We start from the raw sequence: 23,514 nt of genomic DNA, 5'->3' as shown, positions 1-23,514 counted from the left end.
TTTCTCTGGAGCCTTGAAGCCTTGTTAGCAGGTTTACCTCCAACTGAAGAAGTTGGCTTTGGTGTCTTCTACTGCCTGCTTAGCTCCATGGTGGTGGGTTTGGGTTGGGGCTTGCTCTGAGGGGGACAACCCATCGTTGTTTTGTGCAAAAGAAATATACTTTGGTGTACGGTCTGCTGGGGGGAAATTGCGTTATTTCATAAAAGCTTCTAGAAGGCTAGTGTTTTGGGGTTGTGTTTTGTTTCTTTTTTTTTCCAGGGAAATTAAATTTCACATTTACCTTGAGTCTGTATCCCGCTTCGTTAGATTGGTAACAAGGCAGTGTACACCTCGTCCAGGAGAAGCCTGATTGAAAGTCTGATTGAAAATCAGACTTCTGGTCTATAATTTACCCAAAACCTAAAATTAGAATATTTTTTTTTGTGACTGAAATAAATGGTTTAGCTGCACTGACTTTACAATGAGTGTGGGATTGTATCCATGGTGAATTAATTTATTTATGATTTAATTTCCTGAGGTTTCCTTGTGTTTAAGCTTTTTCTTTCTTTCTTTTCTCCTCTCTCCAGTACACCAGGGTTTGGATTCCTGACCCTGATGAAGTTTGGAGATCGGCTGAAATTATCAAGGATTACAAAGAGGGAGATAAAAGCCTCCATCTGAAACTTGAAGATGAAACTGTAAGCTTTTGAACGTCGTTATTCTTTTCAGTAATTTAAAGCTTCGAATTAATGTGTGAAAAAGCCTGAGCCATCTCATATTTTTTTAGGAAGTATTTAAAAATGTGTTTCATGGCCTTAACACTTCCCGCTTTTCCCTGCCCGCTCCCTCCCCAGATACTTGTGCTAAAGTAGGTTGCGAGAAAGCCCTTGACCTCTCTCATCTCTTTTCATCCCCTGGCAAAGTTGTAATAGTCTGTGATATCAGAATGGGTTTTGTTATTTATTTTTTCTATAGCAGCGGTATGTTAGAAATACCAGTTTATGCTTTTTGTTGCTGAACAAATTGGAAAGAGCGTGGCTGGTGGCATCTACTCAAACTTGCGTACCGATGGGGAAAATCACATAAGGTGCAGAAGTGACTGCTCTGCAACAGTTTTCTCCATGCCTTAGTTTTTCAGTATAATCTTACGTAAACCCCCTTTTTTTTTTCCCTCTCCATTTTTTTTAACATAAAAAAAGCTCTAAAAGACAGAAATGAGGAACTCATTGAAATGGAGATGTTTTTTAGCAAGTGCTGCTTTCAAATGCACAAACAGCCCAGGCTCACGGCGTGTGTGCAGCTGGTGATAAATCATTCCCAAAGCAGGACGGGGGAAGAGCAGCTGCTTTCTGTCCCGCACAAAAAGCTCATGGGGTGGGATGTCGGGCAACAGCGGGGGACTGCAGATGAATTTAACCGTGGCATTTGCATCAGCTGCAAAATTTGGGTGGTTTATGGGAAGGGAGCAGCCATGCTACGTGCCTGCCACGAGATGCATTTCCCACATGGGGTGTAGCAGGAAGAATAAATATACTTTTTGTGAAGAATTCCACCTAAATGAGCTTTCTTCACGGATCAGACGGGCTTTCCTTAATTGTTAATAGAGGCCACTTACTCCAAATTGAAAATACTCCGAAGAGGGCGAGTAATTCATGTCCCCTGCCAGCTGACCGTTTCCATACTGCGGGGATTATTTTCATCCTGTTACTTAATGGGAAGATGGAGAACAGGAATGAGATGCGCTTGATTAGGCTGTTTGTCAAAACAATTCTTCTTTCAGAGCAAGTGCAGGCCGTTTGCAGTGTGTGAATGTGCCAGGTTTGCGAAGAAAGTCATTCACGTTGAAATCTGCACCCAGTGCATGATGCTTTTGTCTCTTCTCGGATCAGCCCTGGTTGCACTTGTTGTCCTCCCCAATTTGCTCTTTCGGCATAGGACAGCTTTCTGAGGAGGGTAAAGGATGGATGGTGCTCCTCTTGAAGATGCTTTTTTCCCTTCCCTGGTGATAAATCTGGATGAGGAGACACACAGATGCCACCTCACTATCCCTTGGAAGCACCAGGCATGTTCTTGTAGGACCATGAGTCGCTGCCCCTTGCTTCTTGGTGGCCTTCCTGCCCAGTAGCCCTGTGGTTGGACCTCCTGGATCCACCATCCTGTGTCATATCAATCATCATTTGAACATACCTTTTTCTCTAATGACATGATGCTCATGATGGGCATGTTTCCACCATTCCAGTCATTCCACACAGCGACTTGTCCCCGCCTCCCAGTGACATCGGATGCCACAGGGATGACCCTCATGGCAGGTTTTTTTTACATGTGTTTTCTCTTGCTCCTGCGGCAAGAAGATAGAAACCTTGGAGAAACCAAGCAGCAATGCTCAAGCCTTTACAAGAAACTGGTGATGGGCATGAAAAGCACTACAGGCTTCACCTCCAGGGCAGGTTTCATGAGTCGTGCTAATGGGGGCCCTTTTCGGGCTGCCCAGCAGAGATGGGTGCCTGGGTGCAGGTGAGCACCCATCTCATCCACAACAGTCCTTCCTACGGCTTGTGGTGCTTGGGCTGCCAAAGGACATCTGCACATCTTGGGGCGCGCTGCAGCCTCCATCCTTCTTTTCTGGTCGAGAACTTCAGCAGTTTGAGTACTTGGGAGGGGGGAAGATTTCTTTTTTTTTTTCTTTTTAATCTGGATATTTCCCTGGAAACCAAAGCAGCTAACAAGTCCTGCAGGGCCTAGCCTTTTTGTACAGCTGAGTTTAGGGTCAGCAACGTTAAATTACAAGGAGATAAAAGGATTACTAGGTGTTACGAGCACGTCACTGTCATGGTGAAACACAGGAACATCTCATTTTGCGGTTGTGCAAGAGACTGCTGCTTATCGTGGGTGCTCCCAGAGACTTCTGTTTGATCCGCTTCCGTATGAAACCCTGCCTGGAACCAAGTCACGTTGGACTTTTCAAGCTTTATTGAAGGGGAACAGCGCACGTGGGCATCAGATGGAGACACCGAGCGTACATTTCTTCGGGGGATTTGAAGCTGTTAAAAGCCTTTTGTTCCTGACAGCCAACATGCATTACCCAACTGTTTAGTGCTTCTCTTTTGTCCTTGTGCTTTAAGTGAATTTCCATGGATTTTTGTGGTTTCTGGCTGTACTCTGTAAGCAAGAGTACTCCTCCTGAATGAAGAGCTGATTTTTAAATATCGCAAGGGATCCCTGATGTGTTTGCCATTAAGACGTGAGACTGAGTGCAAACTCTTGAAAATTGGCATTGGCAACGTGGAACTGGAGTAGAAAACCAGCCTGAGGTTGTCAGACGTGCTGTGTGACCCTGTCCTCGTGCGCTTGGGTCAGCTTTTCTCGTGCTGTTTGCACGGGCAGCGATCCAGTGCTGATGCAAAGGTAGTGGTGCCCTTCTGCTCGCAAACCGGAATTCCTCCCTTTTGCTGGGAGCTGAGCATCAGGACCCCTTCCTGAGATACCCCATGGAAAGCAACATCGCAGGCAATTATTTATTTTTTTTTTATTCCTCCACTGTAAAGGGGAAAAAAACCCCCACTTTTTCTTCAGTTGGTGGCTCCGCTGTTCATTTGGGGATGAGCCAAAATTAGTTACATGTGGGCCACCGTATGCTTCAACGGCATAACCTGGCTCTTCAGATATCGAATCAGCAAGGACTCCGTGCTTTTCCATGTCCTTTTCTGCCTGAAGGGGTGTAAGCTTTTGAGTATAAAAGTAACGTGAATTAAAAATGAATGGGAAGAATACGGTCTAGTTTGAAATGAGGCTGCTATTCGAAGAGCATGGGGATGCTTAGATCAGCTGAAGCTGTGGTTTTCTGTATGGTACCTGTTACTACTCGGAGCTGGCTAAAGGCTACTTGTCCCAAGGCTGGCCTGAAAACAACTCAGGTATGCTCAGCTTGGTGCTTGTGGACCATCAGTGTCCAGTAGGACCAGCTCAAAGCTGTTTACCAAGGGGTTTACCTGTCACCTGGTAGTATGTCATCCAGGTCCCTAGAGCATTTAGCATAAAGGGGCTTTCAGTTCATTTAGAGCATGATGTGTAAGTATTTTATAGTATCAGGATGGAGTTTTGCTTGTTATAAGACTTTAAAGGAGCTGTTGTTTTTTGTATTCTGATGTTCCTTGTGTGTGTCTCTTCAGCTCTACGAATATCCTATTGACCTCCAAGGAAATGAGCTGCCTTTCCTGCGCAATCCAGATATTCTGGTGGGAGAGAATGACCTGACGGCCCTGAGCTACCTGCACGAGCCCGCGGTCCTCCACAACCTCAAAGTCAGGTTCCTCGAGTCCAACCACATCTATACGTACTGTGGTGAGTGTCCAGGCCACACGTTCAGCTCCTGGAAAGCAGTGGGTTACAGCGTGTCCATCTCTTGAGACCACAAGCCTGTGGCATGAGGAGGGTCCAGGGGCTGTGATTTGGGGTGGGTGGGAGACATCAGTGTGTGCCAACAGGCTTTAGGTTGCAAAACCAGAGGTGGTATTTGAGAGTTGGTGCACTGTGAACTTCCCAAGCTCACAGTCCATGTATGTAACTCTTGGTGGAAACATCTTGTTAGATGAGTTTGAGGCCAACTTTGCGAGTGCTTGGCAGTCTGTGGGTGGGGAAAAAAAGCAGGACGTAGCAAACCATTGGAGAACGGCAGCGTGCCAGAAAGGTGCAGTCCAACTGAGAGACGTCCATAGCAGGTTTTCCTCCTGAAAGACTAAAAAAAAACCCTCACTGCACCGCTATTTCCTTCCTTTTCTTGATGACTTTGTGGATCATTGAACTCTTAAATTCAAAGCAGAAGGAGGGCAGGCGTGAACTTGGGTTTCTCGTTCCTGGGAAGGGTGGCCTGCCAAAACCATTCAAGGCAGCAGTTACCTGGTTGGCAACAAAATGCAACCTAAAAAGAAAGGAAGAAGGCAGTTCAGCCATTTGTATTTAGTTATGTTGGAGAATATTGAATGTTGAACCCTCTCGCTGGCACTCAAGGTGACCTTGCTAGCAGTGATGCAGACCAACGATCCTCTAAGTGATGCGTTGCAAGATTTCGGCGAAGTGCATAGGGCTATTTGTGTGGCAGGGTTAAGGCTGGTACCTACACCTAAGTGTTGCAACTTTTGCCGAGAAAATGCTTGTCAGGAGGAGACTCTTTAGAGTAACACCCTTGAAATATGTGGCCTTCGTAGCTGGTAATAGTGGTGACTTTCCTTTAAATTTGCAAGCCTGCCTTCCTCCAAAATCAGTGAGCTTTCATTAGCGCAGCTTCTCATGAAGGTTTGTGATAATCTTGAGTGCAGCATCGCGTTAATGGAGATTCTTAGGTTCAGACTTAGCCCATTTGGGCTTAGCAAGTGTCCAGAGAAGGGCTACAAAGCTGGTGAGGGGTCTGGAGGACAAACCTTATGAAGAACGACTGAGGGAGCTGGGGTTGTTTAGCCTGGAGAAGAGGAGGCTGAGGGGAGACCTTATCACCCTCTACAACTACCTGAAAGGAGGTTGTAGAGAGATGGGGGTTGACCTCTTCTCCCTGGTTACAAGTGATAGGACGAGGGGAAACGGGTTCAAGTTACGTCAGGGGAGGTTTAGGTTAGATATTAGGAAACATTTTTTCACTGAAAGGGTTATTAAACATTGGAAGAGGCTGCCCGGGGAGGTGGTGGATTCACCATCCCTGGAGGTGTTTAAAAAAAGGGTAGATGGGGCACTTAGGGACATGGTTTAGAAGTGGCTCTTGTCAGGGTAGGCTAAAGGTTGGACTCGATGATCTTAAAGGTCCCTTCCAACCTCAGCAATTCTATGATTCTATGATTCTAAGTGCGGGTCTAGCTACAAAGCACCATGCAGGTGCAGCGTACCTTGTGCTCTGGCTATAAAGTAGTTGAGAAGGGGGGAAAACAGCTTATCTGGCGGCGTGTTTTTGGTGACTAAGGGAAAGAGGTGCCTGACCCTAAAAGAACCAAGAAGCAAACAGGAGCAGGGCATGGTGAGGTGAAGCAGTTGGATTAATATCCCTCGGAGGCAAGTGATGTGACTTAGCTGACCTTTGCCTTTCGATGCGGCTTAACTTCACCTATCGCGGTGTTCGCTGCAGGCCGAGAGTTCCTGTGCTTTGCTGGAATTTGAGTGTGGAGCACAGCACCCGCTCCCACCCGCCACGCGCTCTCCGGAGCTCCTTACAATAACAATTTAAATGGGCAAAACCTGAAGGTACTTTGGAGATGGTGGAACTTGTGAGCGCTTCAGTTCTGCAGGGTGCGGACCAGCTCCCTCGAGCCCGTGGTAGCGCCACGCGTGGCTTTGCCTTTCATTAATTCCTGGGCTTGCTGCCTCCTCCAGGCAGGCGCAGTGTTCCTACAGCTGGAGAGGAAAGAGACTTTAAAGCTTTAATGCAGGCTCTGGCATTCCTTTCCTGTGATTTATGCATTTCATTTTGATTTGAGTGCATTCTTTGTTATGGGCTTTTACTCAGAATTTAAGCCAGGGGAAAATCCAGGATATTTGTTTGGGTCTAGCAGAGCTTTGGTTGCATAGGAATTGCTTTTCCGAAGCGATGGCTCAGGCACTGTTTTGCCCTTCTTCTCACTCTTTTTGCAAAGTCTGGCTTCACACAATGAAGATTATTATGTATTTGCTTTTCTCGTCAGTTCCATATGCCTCCTCTGTAGCTGTACTGGAGCTTATATCCTTCTTATCAAAGCCTAGCACTTTGAAGGAGATGCTGAGATAAGAATTAGGAGTCCTTCCCCATTCCCTTCTCAGCCTTTTTTTTTTTTTTTCCCCTCCAAGCATCATATTTAAAAAAAAAAAATAATCAAAAAGGCTAACACAAGCCCCGAAAAGCCTGAAGTATTAACTCTGTGCTTGGTTTGTGACACATCTGTCTATTTATCTGTTCTAAGGTATTGTACTTGTTGCCATCAATCCGTATGAGCAGCTGCCAATCTACGAACAAGATGTCATCTACGCGTACAGTGGCCAAAACATGGGGGATATGGATCCTCACATCTTTGCGGTGGCAGAGGAAGCCTATAAGCAGATGGCCAGGTGAGTGGGCGCTCAGTCAACGGAACTGTCGAATCAAAAGCGGGCAAATACCCAATTAAATATTACAAATATGCGATTAAAGTGAAGTCGAGGAAAAGGGTATGAAAAATTCCAGATTTTCATCTCCGCTGAGAATACAGGGGCTTCTATCATGTCTTTATATCCCTGAGTTGGTATGGTATCTCTCCATCATGGTGGCCATCTTCACCCATGGGTGCTGTAGCTTTGTCCCTCTTCTGCAAGATGCAAGACGTGGTTCCTGTGTCAGTCTCCCTTCACGTTGAAATCTCTTTGAGGTCAGGTATTTCTAATTAATGCTGCTTACCAACTTGACCCTGTTGTGGGATGGCGAGACTGCCGGGCAGGCTGGGCTGATGGGGATCTTTGTGGCCCTCGGGAACTCCTGGGTTTGGTGCAACGGTGATTCAGATGGGGATCCTTCTCCTGCTGCTGCTTGGATTAGTTTCCTGGAAGAAATTCAAACCACTCTGCAAATGTCATGTTTAATAGCTTGCAGGAAACCGCATTTCAGATAATTTGGTGAGATAATCAGACTAAAACCAGGAGCTAATGCTGGTCCTCCTTGTGGAGGCACTGTGAATTTTGAGTTAGGATGTGACTGGCAGATATTTGGAGATATTTATGGGTCCTGCAAAGCAGTGTCTTCACCAGATGAGCGTGGTTTGAGTTTTCCTTTATTTCTGTGTTTGTTGTGTTGCTGAGGACGGATGCAGGATTTTGTTCTCAACGCTTAGGCCATGATCTAAAAGAGAATTTGAGAGGAAGCTGAAAGTTATTGCACCGGGGATCATTTTATTACACTTGTCTGGATTTGCGCAGTGTGTTTAGATTTGCTTGTGGATTAGTTGTGATTTTTATACACCCCTGGCTTTTAATAGCAAGAGTAAGCACTGAGCCATTCAGTGAGGATTTCAGCCTGTTTTCTGCCATGCCTTGGCTGTAGGTGGTGACTTAGGATGAGTTTCTACTCAAAGGTGAGCCAGAGTTCAATCCCAATATGCATCCGGGGGAGCATTGCCATGGGCGGAGATCAGATGGATCGTACCCAAACTCCAACCTGCAGTTCAGACCTCCTGAAAGTGCTTGTGCTTTGGGCAAAACCGCTTTGGGAAGAATTTAGAAATTTCGGGAGCTGTCTATAGAAAGAGGAAAGCTTAGGACTCTGTCCTTGTTGTGTGAATTCAGGCGGAGCAGCAAGCTGCGTGGTTCTTCGTCGAAGATTTCGGGGTTTGCTGACCAGGGTGGACAGGACGCATGGATCTAAACTATAAGGCAACTGCTTGCTCTTCTGGTGAAGTCTCTGCTGGGCAAGACTCGGTGCTTTCCTACATCCCTGCATGTTCTTTGCAGGCATTGGGGCTAACTGACAGCTCTAGCCAGAGATGCTCCACTCTGTGTGCTCGTCCTTATCAGAATAAATCTGCTTTTTTGACCGCCACCCATCGCATCTAATTCCCGGCTGTGGATGACAGGGAGCACTCTGTTTGCAAGGGGACGTGGAAATAACCACCCTCAAAGCACTTAAACAATACACTCGCTATTCAGCGCTGCTCTGGTGCTCTCCGTCTCGGGCTGGTGTTACGGTAATTGCAGGCTTGGGTACAAAAGGGTTCAGATAGGGCTGAGAAGAGATTGTAAAGTGGATTGTAGGAATCTGCCTGGTTGGTTGAAATGTGCCTTGAAGTGTAGCATGCTATATTTTAAATCTGAAAGCTTCTGGGTGGACCTCACGTTCAGTTTGATCCGGGCTTTTCCCTCCGCGGTGCTGCAGGGAGAGCGGTGGAGCCGCTTGAGGAGGGCGCGTGGATGCTGTGTCTCATGGGGGATGGATGTAGTGCGTTGGACGGGACTTCTTTTTGCTTTTTTCCAAGTGAATTACTGATTCTGCGAGATGCCTCCTGTCCGCAGCTCTGCTTTAGGCAACGAGGGCGCACGCGAGCGTGGTGGGACACGGGTGCTTGGGCAGTTCAGCCATCAGGATGGAGGTCTGTGAGCGTGTTAAACCTAAACTGGTGCAAAACCATCACTCGTCTTGCAGTTTCTTAGCTTTTAAACAATGGCATTGTGTCTGGTGAGTCCTGTAGATGAGGAATAAAACTCAAACCCGCAATCTCAGAAGGTCAAACTTGCAATGTGGCTGAGAGCAGGAAAGCAGACTCTGGCTGGCCTTCTGGGTTGGTTTCTTTCTTTCTTTATCTGGTTTCTTTTTTTATTTATCTATATAAGTGTGTGCTTGTGTACGTGTACGCATATATAGGCTTATATGTATTTTTAAAAATGGAATTACTCATTCTAACAACAAATTAAACGCAGATCACGTCATAGAAAAGTGAAAATAACAATGCGGGTGTGCGTTCTGTTTGAATTTTCTCTGGTTTTCTTTCAACAAATGTCCTCAATGGGAGTAAGAAAAGCAAACAGGTAAAACGAGCTTTCTCCGTGGAAAGTTTGCGTGGAAACAGGTAATGTTATTTGCAACATCTCTGAGCAAAAAGGTGCTGGGTCAAGAACTTGCTGAAGCCACAGAGCAGTCGTTGCCGTGCGAGCTTGTCCGGCGTTTGCTGGTGTGCCCTCTCCGAGTTTTGCAATCAGCGGCTTCATTTTCATGCTTTTATATATGTCTGTGGGATAATATTCATGCCGTCTGTGTGGTGGAGCAGAACTTGATTAGCTGACTCTCGTTAAACTGCTTCCTTGAGGTCAGGCACTGCGCTGGGGTAATAAACCCTGCAGGAAAAAAAAAAAGCAAAAACCAACCAAACAAAAGCATCGCTGAAATGGCGCTTGAGACTTTTTTGGGGGCCACAGGCAGATAGTGTGAACTCAAAGCGAGTGTGTGAATGGACTGGTGGTGCCAGCTTCTCCCTTGCTGCCAGGTTTCAAGTTGCCGCGATCCTCCGAGGGCGGACTTGTCATCCTTTTCATGAAGACCCGGAATAAGGCAGGCTGCAAGGTGTGTCAGGCTTTTATAGGACAAACGGAGCAAGGACATAATCGGGAAACGTGAAGTCACCTTGAATAACTCTTCTCCAGTGCAGAAGGCAAGGTCGTATATATATAAAAAAATAATAAATATACACATATATAATATATATTATATAAAAGGCGTAATATATGTATGTAATAAATATATATGCATATTTTAGCTTTATTAGTGGCCCAGAGCACACTGGGGAGACGCGGTGGAGGTGACTGAATGGGATTGAGTTGGATGACAAGGAAAACGGAAGGTTCTCTGTTAAATGAGAAAAGTTAGGGGCAACGAGATTTTTAATTCTCTGGGCTTCTAGTATACCATTGCCACATAGAGACAGGGTGCTAGGGCAAAACTTAAGACTTTTACTGGTCTACAAGTGTTAGTGAAGTTGTTCTGTGCCGGTAGGTTCCGTGAGATGGGACTGGGGGCATCTTCACAAGTGGCTGTAAAACACTGCTGGATCCTGTGTCTAGCGTTGCCCCATCATCACAAAAATGCCTATTTAAAAGAAAAATAAATAAAAACATGTGGGTGGGCTGGGCAGGGGGCTGCAGAGGGTGTATAGCAATACTTAATCCCTTTTTTTGGGACAAAATAGTTTGCAAGGCATCTGAACACTTACTGTGGTTAGGGCACGTGTTAAAACTCCCCTTTAAATGAAAGCTTCTCCCAAAGAGGATGCTTTGCAGCGAGTTGATTTGCAAGGACTTGCATGTAAAACAGCTTAAAGAAAAAAAAAAAAAAGGCAAGTGATTAAAATTCATGTGTGACAGCCTCTAATTTTTCCGCTGACCAGCTCTTTAGAAGCTCCCTGTCTACGCGGGGTGAGACTAAGCGCGCTCGGTTCATCAAAACACAATATTGTTTGAGGCAAAATACCCAGCATGGAGTTAATTTGTTCCAAGCGCTGCTGCCGGAGGTGCTGGAGTCAAGTGTTGGGGTGATGGAAGGGTGGATCGTTTAGCGATTGCTAAATAGCTGGGGCTGTGGGGTTCGAAGCAATTAGTGCTTTGGGACACATATTATCTGCAGGGCAATGCAACTGTCTCCTCCTCTGGTCTTGCTCTCCTGATACGACGTGGCGAGGTGCATTGGGTGTTGGTGCCTTTTACACCTTTGGGTGCTGTGGAAGGTATTTGCATTCCTGAAAGCGGCCTAAAAGCTTCAGGGGAACATCCAGGATCCCTCAGAGAGGCAGCGCAGTCGCCGGTGCCCTGCCTGATTGCTTCTTGCTTTTCTTAGAGGAACAAAAGCTCCCTTGTGTGCCCAAATCCCGGCGGCAGCTCTAATTTCCTTGTGTGTCATCACTCTGGGCAGAAGCCTGGAGTCTAGCAAAAAATCCCCTTGAAACTTTATTTCTGCTGCAATCAACCCAACCAGCAGCTTTCCACGCAGGAACAGGGATTGTTTCTCACTTCTCGCCCTGACCCACCTTCCTCTTGATGAGTATGTCCCGTCAGTTGTTGCCAGCTCCATGGAGGTGACCGAAGTTTGCACGGTGACAGTGCAACGCCAGCTTCCCACTCCCAGCCTTTGGGGGCCTTATTAAAGGTTAGATGTTCTCCTTCGTGTCTGCAGCCCCCTTTTTCTTCTCCAGCTTGGCTTGGTGGTGCGGTCACAGTGTTGTCTCCAGATGCTGAGCTCTTAGGAAAATCCCTGCAGTGTGCTAAAGTCGTGGGTATATTTGTGTGGCTTTTCTTTCTTTGGCTCCTGTCTCTTCCTTTAGTACCAGTTGGGTTCACTTTGGGGACAGGCCAGGACTTGCTACTCCAGCTAAGGTTTCTTAATGCCTTTTTTTTTTTTTTTCATATCATGCATTATGCTTAATAAAATAAAAAAATCAAACAGCGCTAGGTGGTAGCGGTATATAGTACGAATAGCATTGCTGTGGGTGACGGGGCAGGAGAATGGGCCCTCCAAAGGCTGCCAAACATCTTTCAAAAATGGGGAGCAGGGAGTGAGATGGTCTTTGCTCAGATTGTAAATCAAACGGTGAAAGCATCGTAAAGCCCTTGCTGTATACGCTGTGTGTTTTCCAGTTAGCACATCTGGATCTTGCCACCGTAGCAACGTTATATCACATACGTGGATCTTTTAATTAGCACGTCATGGCAGCAGTCTGTGTCAGCTAATAAACACAAAATAAGCGCGATGTTCAAATCTTCCAGTGAAAAAGATCTCGGGTAATAAAGGACTTGCAAGAGCCTCCTAAGAAGCGTGTGTACTGGGTGACAAAGTAAATACCGTGCTTTTTATTTAGTTGTGCATCCATCGGGCTGATGCTTTTAACAGATGCATGATGTCTGCAAAGCCGTTGCATGTGGTCCAACAAAAATATCTTGATCTGATCCATGTGTAACTCCCCTAAATTGGAAATGCAGAATGTTTTATTGTTCTCCTGCCAAGAGCGTGAAAGGGCTCTGCAGACCTTAACTGACCCTTGCAACACTGGTGGGAAAGCAAGCGTTCTGGTAACCTGTTGGTTAGACTGGAGTTTCCTCCTTCCCAGCGGGAGGATCTTCTCGCAGTGGTGTCGGTAGTTCTTGCGGAAGGAATAAAATAAGAAATGCAAGAGTGATTTGGCAGTTCAGCTTCTGTGTATCTGCGCCGCAGGTCTCGTGTGGCTCCGTCGATGCTGGATAACCCCCCGTGTCTGCGATTCAACCCAGGGTCAGCATCTACTGTGTGATTCCTAAATTATAAGTTGTATGGAAATAGCGTGTCTTCCCTTTTCAGCCCCTCTGCAAGGGCAGGTGTACACTGTTCCTGGCACTAAATGCTCAAACACCTGGACTGCAGATGGGTAACTCTATTTAGTAGTGGCTTTCCATTTTTTTCTTTTTTTTTGGAAGTTGGTGCACCCAAGTCTTACATTCCACTGTCAAAAGTGCATGTAAAAAAAATTTCTGCTTGCCTACACCAACAGGCAACACAGATGATGCTGATGGGGTTGTGCATGGCCACAACTGGAGAAGTCTCCAGGGAGACCTTGTAGCAGCTTTCCAGTATCTGAAGGGGGCCTATGAGAAAGCTGGAGAGGGACTTTTTACAAGGGCATGTAGTGATAGGACAAGGGATAATGGCTTCAAACTGGAAGAGGGGAGATTTAGATGAGATATTGGGAAGGAAATCTTTGGTGTGAGGGTGGTGAGCCCCTGGCCCAGGTTGCCCAGAGAAGCTGTGGCTGCCCCATCCCTGGAGGGGTTCAAGGCCGGGTTGGACGGGGCTTGGAGCAACCTGGGCTGGTGGGAGGTGTCCCTGCCCAGGGCAGTGGGATGGGCTTTAAGGTTCCTTCCAACCCAAACCTTTCTAAGATTCTATGACCGCTCTCTTTTCTGCTGTGGGGTGCAATGCTGGAGCTGGAAATGAGCAGAAGTTGCAGCGTTGACCCTGCCTATAACCTAATAATAGAGGCGGGGAAGAGTGTGGGCACGGTGGGAGATATCCTTTGATAGCACTTTAAATTTCAAGCTTTACAAGAGGATTTAAAACCATACAATGAGAGTGCGGGTAGGAGTTGAAAGAGAGATTAACCCCCGACGGAGATGTAAGAGGAATCAGGCTGGCACAATAAATAAGACTTAATGCTGTGTTATATTAAAGGCAGGGAAGGGTTTAGGTCTTCTGGTGAATGAGGCTGGGTCGGGGGGTCTGCCCAGCAGGGCTTTGCAGGAGTTACCATCTCAGAACTAAAGCTCTGGTCTAAAAAAAGGGTCAGAAGGAAAAAAAAACCCACTCAATAGCCTTGAATTTGGAGAGGGGAAAAATGGAGGGGGATCTCTTTTGTTTAGAGTTAAAAGTGGGCTAAGGAGGAGGGGAGAAGGTTTTGGAAGAGCTGTTTCATAAACATGGTCTTAGACCTCAGGCTTTGCAAAAGCAGCTGGACGCAACGTCTCTAGAGGTGTGATATAAAGTTAAAAAAAGAGGGAGAGATGCCAGGTAATGTTTCCTGAGGACTGGAGGAGGGACCCTCCAGTCTTACTTGCCCTGCTATGGGAGAGGACAGCGATGCTCTAAGTGGTCAACTGAAGATTTTTTTTTTTATTTCTTTTTTTCCCCCCTTTTTGGCGATTTGGAATGAGAACGATGCTATTTGCTAGCAGCTTTAATCATAAATGAGACATCCCTTATAGAAAAATCATAAATACTCATAATGGGACACTGCTGGCACGGGAGAGCTTAAGGTACAGACAGGTCAGTGCCTGACGAAGAGTAACAATTGCGCGTGTGAAATATCACTGACTTGGAAGGAGTCATAATAGGCTACATCAGACGCGTAATTACTGCTGTGATGCGGGAGAACCGTTCGAGCTCTGAGGTGTGAAAGCTGTAACGCTAAATATCATTGAACATTCAAAACTGGTGTTTACGAGCATCGTAATTATATCAAAGCACAAAAACTTGCCATTGCCCTTGCCCACCTCCCAGTCACTGCTTGCTGTCGTGAAGTTCTGGAGACCTCAGGATGGGGAGAACCCTGAGCGTGCACCCATGAATTTCTTAAAATCTGGGGTTTTCCTAATGTATATCAATTGTAATTAATTAGATGGCAGTGTAGGAGTTTTACAAGCATCAACGGCTGATGACGGTCGAGGTAATGAAGGAAGGACCTTCTTTCTGAGACTGCCATGGGGTGGAAGAACAACTGACACTGTCCTCCTGGTGCCCTCACTGCTGGGGTAGCATCACCCGAGCTTGGGGAGCAGAAAGCCGGGGTAATTCTTGCTCCCAGGTGATCCGTTCTGGGAGGACGCAGTACGAAGCCTCCTCTGTCTGCAGGGCTGCAGTGCTCCGCAGGGGCCAGCTGCGTGTGGGTGGCTTGGGTTGGACCCAGAGATGCTCTGTGGTGCCATCCCAGCGTAGAAAAGAGCATCAGGGTGCCAGAAAGCGAATAAAATTGGCCGGGTGCGTGTTTTGCTCTTGTTAGAAACGGCACACAAAAGAATCGCTGACCTCGTTTCAGCGTGGCCGAGGAGCTTGTGTTCTTCCCCAACGGGGTGTGCAAAGCATAAATCCTGGGAGAAGGTCATCCTTCCTGCCTGCCCTCGGGAATTGGTGGAAAGATTGGAGACAGCTCAGCATTTTGCAGAAACTTTTGAGTGCGCAGGATGTTCTTTGCTATTGAAGGGGCATTTCCAACCCGCTGCACAAAACAGTCCGGGGAGAAAGTACCTTAATGAGCTGGGACCCAGTGGGACTCCCACCGCTCTCGCGGGAGGAGTAACTGGTTTGCTGGAGCATCGCATAAAAGCGCTCTGACCTCTTCAAAGACATCTTAATTGCACCAAGGTGTTTGATCCCGGTGTTAGAAGTGTCAGATTGATATGTACAGAGGGAAGGTAGTGCTTTGCGCTGCTGGTGGCTGCCGCAGAAGATAAGGTTAATTTGCACGTTACCTGTGCTTTGAGCATCGTGCTGCGTGCTCATCCCTTCCCATTCAGGGCCAAACTGGTTCTTTTAGGCTTTTTCCCAACAATTGAGAGATCCAATGCCATATTTTCTCTCTGGCCTCTTGCTAAAACCCAGCTGTGTGTGAGCAAATTGGCTCCGAAGCTGCCCAGGTTGGACCCTGGGGGGTACATCATACCTGATGCATCTTCTCGAGAAAGACCCTGGATGGGTTGTGGATGATCTAACATCCCTTGGGGACACCTGTAACAGCTGAGTGACGTTTACACCAGGCTTTGGCATTGCTGAAATGGGATATTGCTGTTTTCTTTCCCTATTTTGTTGCATAAAGGTGCAAAGTTATCTTGACAGTTGTGATGGTACCGGGTTGGGGGAAGGCCTACAGCAGCTCTGGGGGCTGTTCTGGCCAAAATGTATTTTGGAGCAGTGGTGGGACCTGTGTGGGTGGAGGTTGTTGGTGAAAAAATTCATTCTTGTCCCCTATCAGTATAAGCCACTGTATAAAAAGAATTATCTACCTCAAAAAAAAAAAAAGAAAAAAAAAAAAAAGTTGCGTCGGGTAATCTGTGCTATTTATGAAAGATACGGTGTAAAAAAGCCCTAGATGAATATTTAGCAGCAGATGTTTGACAATGCAAACAGAAAGCACGTCCTTAAACACTCTTGTTCGGCCAAATGCTAAATAATATCTCTTTGATTTTTCTCAGAGGGAAAAATCTAACTACCCCAAAGTTGTATTTTCATATTTGTGTTGACTGACAAGGCCAGGCATGGCATTCTAAAAACCCAAATTAAAGCCAACCCTAAAAACCCAACATAAAGCCAAATAAAACAAGCTGCCGCCACTCTGAGCGGCAACACTGCTCCAAATTCCAGTTATCCCACGGAAATGGGAATGATTGCTGGCTTCGGAGACTCTCAGAGGCGGCTCTTCTCAGCGTTACAATGCTGGGTTTTATCTTCATGATGTGCAACTTCTGTTAGTTCGTTTGAAGGCAGAGTTAGACCGTCTCCGTTTTTCATCGCCATCGTTGGGACTTGGGAGGATGCAATCCAACGGTCATTAAATTATTGCGTTTTTATGTATCGCTAATAACGCAGTGTAATAACCACAGGCGGTTTTAGCCTGCAGAGCACTGTCAATGCAGAAGTGTATCAGAGCCTGTTGTGCGTCGGGGCTTTATGGGCGTTCTCGCTGTGGTCAGGCTAAACTCAAACTACCGTCCTTAAAGCATTTTTAATCTTCAGATTGCTTTATGAACACTAATCCTCCCAGCATCCTGAAAGAAGTAGGTTAAATATGATTTCCACACTGGAGAGACTCATTGACTCGTTCCGCGATGCAGAGAATTAGTGTCGGATCCGGGATTAGTGAGTGACCCCTGATAATTATGCACAGGGTCTGGCTCTGCCCCCGTTTGATTCGGGTATTTTTCCCTCTTGGAGGAGCCGTGTTTTTAGCGCGACTGGTTTTGCTCTCACTGCCGAGATCAAGATGAAGTTGTGCAGTGGTTTGCTTCGAGCTGTTGGTGCCAGTGGTGGCTTTCTGAAGAGACGACTGTGAAAACAAATCCTAGAAGCTCGAGGTCCCTTCTCGTGGCTTTATGTTTAACTGCTTTAAAGAAAGCTGACATTGGAAAAATTCTGATTGTGATTTAGGTTTGGAGAACATTTGGGGTATATTTATCTTCAAACACTCCCGCTTTCAAACAGCGTTGGTGAAAGCTAAGGATCTTGGATGTATATATGTGCACTGAGATGTCTCCTATCTCTTCTTGACAGAGGGGTGGTGGGAGCCATCGCTGTCCTTGGGTTGCACCCCTTTGCTGTTGCCATGGCTTGACCAACCCCTTTCTTGGAGTGAGGAGTTTCCAGGGAAGTTCAGCCCTGACTTAACCAGGTAAACTGGTGGAAGATCATATATTACAATGACTAATGACAATCCCAGGCTGAGAACTGCATATGGAAATGCTCAGCCATGTTTCACCTCTTGATTGCTCTGATGCAACCACAATGGGCACAGCCCTTAGTACAGTTGGAGAACCGTGTCCAGCTTGGTGGGCTTGAAGTTTGGATGCTTCTACACACCTTTCCCAGGCTGTTTGGAGGCACCTCCGAGGGTTGCGGTGTTCTCTGCGTTGCTGCAGGTGAAATACCAACTGCTTAAACAAGCAGGGAAATCTGTTTCCTCAATGGAAAAGCTGGTAATTAGCAGCTAGTCCTAATCAGCACAGGTATCTGAAGTGTCCATTCTCTGCATAGACCACTTCTTTTTTTTTTTTTTTTTTTTTTTTTTTGGCCTCCGGCAGCACCTTTAGATGTTGCCCTAGTAAAAGAACCTGATGTTTTTCCACACATTGTGAAAACTCCAGTGACTGCCTTATTTGTTTTGCTGGGCTGAACACCTCGCCCATCTCTCGCTGGGTGTGTGGCCAAGGGTGAGAGTCTCGATGGGTATTGCTCATAACATGACAAATCTCAGCAGAAAAAGAGGCGTTACGCATCTCCGTAGCAGCTTATGAACGGGTATTACCGCTTGAAGAAGGCATGTTGAAACAGCAAAGTGAAACAAAACACTCAGATTGCACAGACAGATGTCGTTCCATAGGCTGTATCAGATGCCACCAACACTTGGAGCCCTCAACTTTGGAGGTACTATCACCCCTTACATTGAAAAATAGTCATGGACTTTGTTCTGGTTGGACTTCTGCACTTTGATGGTTTTGGAAGGGTCTCTGACGGATGGAGGCTATAGTTCGGATCATGGTTTTAGTTTTCCAAGCTGTGGATCGTCTTGGAAAGCTGTTCTAAGTGAAGAAACAAAAGTCCTGCAGCCCCATAGGGATGGAGGTTGGGGAATTGCATCTTTAAGTGCCTCCTATCTACTTTTGAGCTGTAGCAGTGGCGCGTGGTGGGAACAGCATCTTCGGCCATCATTGAAGCCTAATCCCCGTTGCACACCCTGCGTTGCTGGACAAGCGTGAGCATGTTTTGTGCATCGCGTGAGCTGTTTGCCACGGGGAGAAGAGCACTGATGCACATCATAGCAGCATAACAAGCCACGGCAGCAACCCTGAGGTGCACAGGAACCGCATAAGTCCCAGGAGGAGATGTGACAGCATTACCATGCTGCAGCAGAGCCGGTATTCACCCATAACACTTCATTTTATCCAGGCTTTATTTCCATAATTTTTTTTTTTTTTTTTTGTGTGCTGATGCTGCCAAAACTGACTGTATTTCAAGCAGCCATATTGCTACGACACCTGCACAATAGCAAAACAATTCAGTATTTTTTATTCCATGCTGAATACAAACAAGTCCTGCCTGGTTTTAACCATTTCTGTTCCCCGAGCAGCCTGTTTGCTCCCAGCCGCTCCGTGGGGTTCGTCTATATTTCCCTGCTGGCACCAGCAGTTGGTAACTTGTACACAGAAGAAGGGAGAGTCTTTGTAGCCTTTATTCCTGAAGGCTTTTATTCCTGTAGTTGGAAAAGAAATTCCTGAACGTGCATTTTCCACCGAAAAAAAAACAACTGAAGAGACATGTTCCTGCAAATGCAGGAGCTCAAGTGGCTGTGTTGTCTTGGTTGGAAGCCAGCAGCTTTTTATTTTATTTTATTAATATAATACAACTCCAGAAGTTTTCTTGTGCCATGGAGAACCCACCTGGCCCATTTCACGTAGCAGCACATCAGCTGTTTGGGCAAATTCTTGAGAAACCCTGGAAAAATGTGACCTGTCAGAGCGTCTGCTATAGCAGTAAGTGGTGTTGGCTGCGTATTTTATCACTAGGTTCAGTGTCTATTGGAGAATGATGGTACTCTTAAAAAAACAACAAAAAACAAAAAAAAAAACCAAAAAAAAAAAACAAACCAGAGGGGAGGAATAAACTACTCGGGATGCAACGTAAAAGGCAGTTTGTGATAGGACTTGAAGCTCATGGAGACCGTGGGTCTGGAGAGCTCTTTGGATGGGCTCCCTGGTGGGTTGGTCTTTGCTTCCTCCAGCCGGGCACACCCCAATAGCTGATATGTAGAAGTTATGAAAGAGGTCAAAATCAGTAATGAGAGGTCTTAATTATGAATCTTAGATCAAAAAAAAAACAGGTTACAAAATATTACCTTGTAGCAGTGCTGACTGGATGTCAAATAATGCATAATTCCTCTTTTTTGAGCTTTATTGACGTCGTTCAACTGAAGTCTCTCCCGGACTGATGTAGTTTTCCTCTTCTGGCTTAAAGAAAAAAGTGGTAGGGAAATGTTTTCTGAAATGTGCTGCTTGGGCAGTACCTGTCGTGCTGAGAAGGGTAAGAAGCAATAATTCTCAAGTAACTTTTATGCGAGTGCAGCTCTAAGCCAAGCCGCCTTTGCATTTGCAGGGCCAGCACTTGCTGGCAGAGATCTTGGTTGTCACCTGCCGGAACCAGGACAAACCTCTTATTTCTGCTTCTTCCTCACCACTGATGAAGGATAGTCTGTTCATCCGTGCTCCTAGCCCATGCCAAAACCTCTCTCTGCCTCTTTGTAGCTGACTCTTATGCGTTGCATCCTGCTGATGGCCAACATTGGGACGTTCACTGCTGGAGCTCAGCAAGTGGTTGTCCATGAAGATGACCAAAGCAGACGCGAAACTTCTCATCTACTTAACTGAAGCTAAATTGCTGCCATCACCTGTCCCAGGAACCGCTGCTATGGGTTTATCCAGCATACTTCTCTTTTGGGTGCTTAGTCATCCTTCCTAACGTTGGACCTGGCATTGTTTTTTTTCTCCGTTGTGTTCATGTGTCTGGTGGCTTGTGCTTCAAAAAGAGCTTTATCGCACACCCATGGAAGTTCAAAGGTGCGAGACTGGCGTGTTGGCGCCCGTGTGCCTGGATCCGGGAGAGTCGCTGTGGCCTCGCCAAGACGTGTGGAGGGCACGCAGCCGTGGCTTAGCAAGTCCTGGGTGAGATGTGCAGGCTGTCCCCACCCGGGTTCAGTCACCGGGAACACCAGCTCTGGGTTTTTGCTTACCTGGGTGAGGTTGTGCTCGGTTCACGGCTGGTATTTCTGCATTAACTGCCTCATAGCTGGAGTGGTTGGAGGTTCCTCTTGCCTTCCTGCTGGTGGATGCCCAGGAGGGTGGTGGAGCTGGCCAGGGCATGGATTAAGGTGTACTTTATGAATCGATCCTTGAAAAATATTAACACGTCTGGAAATTAGCTTGCCAGTCCTCTCCTGATGGAAGTATTGGAAAGTTGTGGTTTGCACTAAAATGTTACATGTTTGACTTGACTGAGGTTTTTCTCCAAACCAATTATCTTGAGCCTAGAAGGAATTAGGATGTCCATGTCTCACAGTGGGGGAAAGTAATGGTGTGATGCTGGAGTATGTTTGTATTTTTATTGAGAGTATGAGAGTCGTTCATGGCAATCATTTAACCTCAGTTCTCATCTCTCGCTGGTATATACCTCAACTGAGTATCTTAAATTGAAACGCATTTTTATGGTGTTTCCTGATGTCAAGAGAGCTGCAAGGCGTAAATTTACTGGTGCAGTTGGATATAGGATTTTGAGTGCCTGCATTCAACTGTGATTCGTGAAATCCGGGCAGAGTCCGGGAACTTGAATTTGATCTTATTTAAAAACACAGTCAATTACATACTTATAGCTTACCCAATGGCTCTGATATTTTTTGTGAGCTTATATCAAATCCTGAAGTGAAAACTCTCTTCTTTCTCAAAGTCCGTGGCCAAATTGCAGAGGTGCCGGGTTTGCCGTGTGCCGGCGGAGCCCTGAGGACCCGATCCCACTGCAGCAGAGGCACTTGCTCCCTGTGCTGGCAGATCTTTGCCTGCAGGGATGTAGTTCTGGAAAAAAAGCTCCTCTTATTGCCTTGGCCCTTCTCTATCTTGCAGCTCAAGCACATTAAACCGATTATTTATTGGGATGCATCTAGTGGGTACCATGTCATGCACCCACGGTGGGAAGGGGCAGGGTATTTTAATATAACTGCGATGACTTGTGCAAAGTTTTTTGCGTGAATGATTAATTTTGTGAGTAGAAAAAGGCATTTGGATGAGTCACGTGCTCCGTGCAAGGCTCGGAAGCTACAAGAGGTGATGCACCCTCAGCTTTTCCACGCAAATCCCGTGCCCTGTAGGTATCTGGTGGTCTGTGCCAGTTCTGGTGGCATCTGAGCTGCTCCTGTGACCCAGCACCAGCCCAGGCGGCTGCTGCCATCACGGCTGGAGAAGGGTTTGCGGCAGCCCCTCGGTGTCAGGATAACGCTTCCCGCTCCTACAGAATATTTTCATACATGCAGATAAAAAGGTCGGAGGTGTGTGCGCGTTTGAATTTTGTTGTCCTGGTGTTGGTACACCTGTATCCTTTTGTAAGCAAATTGAACGTGTGCTTGGAGAGGGCAAGGCTGCCGGAGTCCTTCTTAAAAACTACTTTGTTCTGCAAAGCTTCAGGAGCTGAACGCACTTGACTTAGTGATGTCTACCAAGAATTGCTTTTAAACTCTTCATCCTCTTTTTCTTAACCCTTTACAATTTGTCAGGATTTGGGGATGGATAGATGGTGTGAGTCTGATGTCAGAGACATGCTTTGCATTATTGTTGTCAAAGCTTTAACCAGATTGTTCCTATAATTGCATAGTGACTTTTGCTATTTCCTAATTATAAGGTGCTTGATTTCACAACTTCAGTATTTCTAACGTATTTGGAGCGTAGAGGAACCTTTCTGGGTATCTGTGTTTTAATAGCTCAGCAGTAGGCTGCTCGAGCAAGTTTCACGACTAATTGTCCATGTTTTGTTGAGCAAAATCTCAAACGCTTGAGTGAAGGTGTTAGAGGGAAAGATTAAATATATAATATTAAAAACTGATGTTCAGCCAATGCCTGTTAACAATTCTCCAGACAAACGCCAAACAACAGAGGTTTGTTTTTGCCGCGTGTAAGGAATAGACTTCCCAACACTGGGCTACGTGCTCCAGGGGTGAAGAAAGCAGCGGCGCTTCACGCAGGGGTTCATCTCCCGCTGTCTCTGCAAGCCTTCGGAGATGTTCAGGGTGTCCTTTACATCTTAGCTGAGATGTATCGCAATTGTGCATCATTCGCTGTTACTTTGGTAGAGTCCAAAATAAATCCGGTATCCATAATGTAGGTGGTAACGAGATGAGGGAGATGGAGACATGCGAAGATGGAAGATTGTCGTGTGATGTGAACAAGCTATTAACAAGGAAATGGATTAACTTACGAAAGCTTTTTTTCTCTGCTGCAATAGGGATGAGAAGAACCAGTCCATCATCGTGAGTGGGGAGTCTGGTGCTGGAAAGACGGTCTCTGCCAAATACGCCATGCGCTTCTTTGCAACCGTCGGCGGTTCTGCCAGCGAGACCAACATCGAAGCCAAAGTCCTTGCGTCGAGCCCAATTATGGAGGTAAAAGCTGAAAAATTTCCTTTATCCTGCTTTGAAGTCATCATGGTGTCTGTCTCTCCAGAAGTCACAAAAACAATGAGAGCTGTAGGGGTTTGTGAGCCAGACCCGATTTCCAGCCTCACAGCAACCCTGAGCTGATGTGAAAATATAGAAATATGCCGATAACCTGTTTAATCCACCCACTTGCTTCTCTGTTTGGTCTTGAAGCTGAGCCCACGCGTTCCCAGCACAGGTCCAGCAGCTGGGCTTTGACGGTGCTCCGGAGCGGAGAGCCCGAGCGGTGCTGCCGGCACCATCAATATTTTATCATCTTGACCTTCCTGCTCCTTTTGCCACTGCATGGTACCTCCTAATCTTCTCTAATTGTGAAAGCACGAAATAGAAAAGAAAGGGATAAATCTATTTGAGATATTTCAATGCAGTTTCATTTTTTTGTCAATTTTCTGATGCTGTCGATCATTTAGAGGAATAACAAGCCCTATTATAGGGAAATTGCGGCTCTGAAGGAAAAAAATATCCTTTTATAAATATAAAAGAAAGGGAAGGAGGCTTTGTTACATTGCACTGTGACCAGACGGGGAAATTAAAGATCTGAGTGCCTAAATCCCCGTTTCCAAACAGATTTTGGGGTCAGAGTGCCTTC

General features: G+C 46.2%; 1 protein-coding gene across 1 annotated transcript in view; it reads left to right on the top strand.

Annotated features, from left to right (window-relative positions):
- LOC128902947 (unconventional myosin-Vb-like) overlaps nucleotides 1-23,514 on the top strand; it is a 155,390-nt gene that overhangs the window by 28,388 nt on the left and 103,488 nt on the right. The window contains exons 2-5 of the mRNA XM_054186727.1: nucleotides 567-677; nucleotides 4,149-4,320; nucleotides 6,897-7,041; nucleotides 22,715-22,871. Of these exons, the coding sequence (XP_054042702.1) occupies nucleotides 567-677; nucleotides 4,149-4,320; nucleotides 6,897-7,041; nucleotides 22,715-22,871 (585 nt within the window). The remainder of the gene's footprint in view (nucleotides 1-566; nucleotides 678-4,148; nucleotides 4,321-6,896; nucleotides 7,042-22,714; nucleotides 22,872-23,514) is intronic.

Source organism: Rissa tridactyla, chromosome Z, assembly GCF_028500815.1.
Source record: "Rissa tridactyla isolate bRisTri1 chromosome Z, bRisTri1.patW.cur.20221130, whole genome shotgun sequence".
Lineage (NCBI taxonomy): Eukaryota > Metazoa > Chordata > Aves > Charadriiformes > Laridae > Rissa > Rissa tridactyla.
The sequence above is the reverse complement of the archived record's forward strand: the minus strand, read 5'-3'. Positions and strand labels throughout refer to the sequence as shown.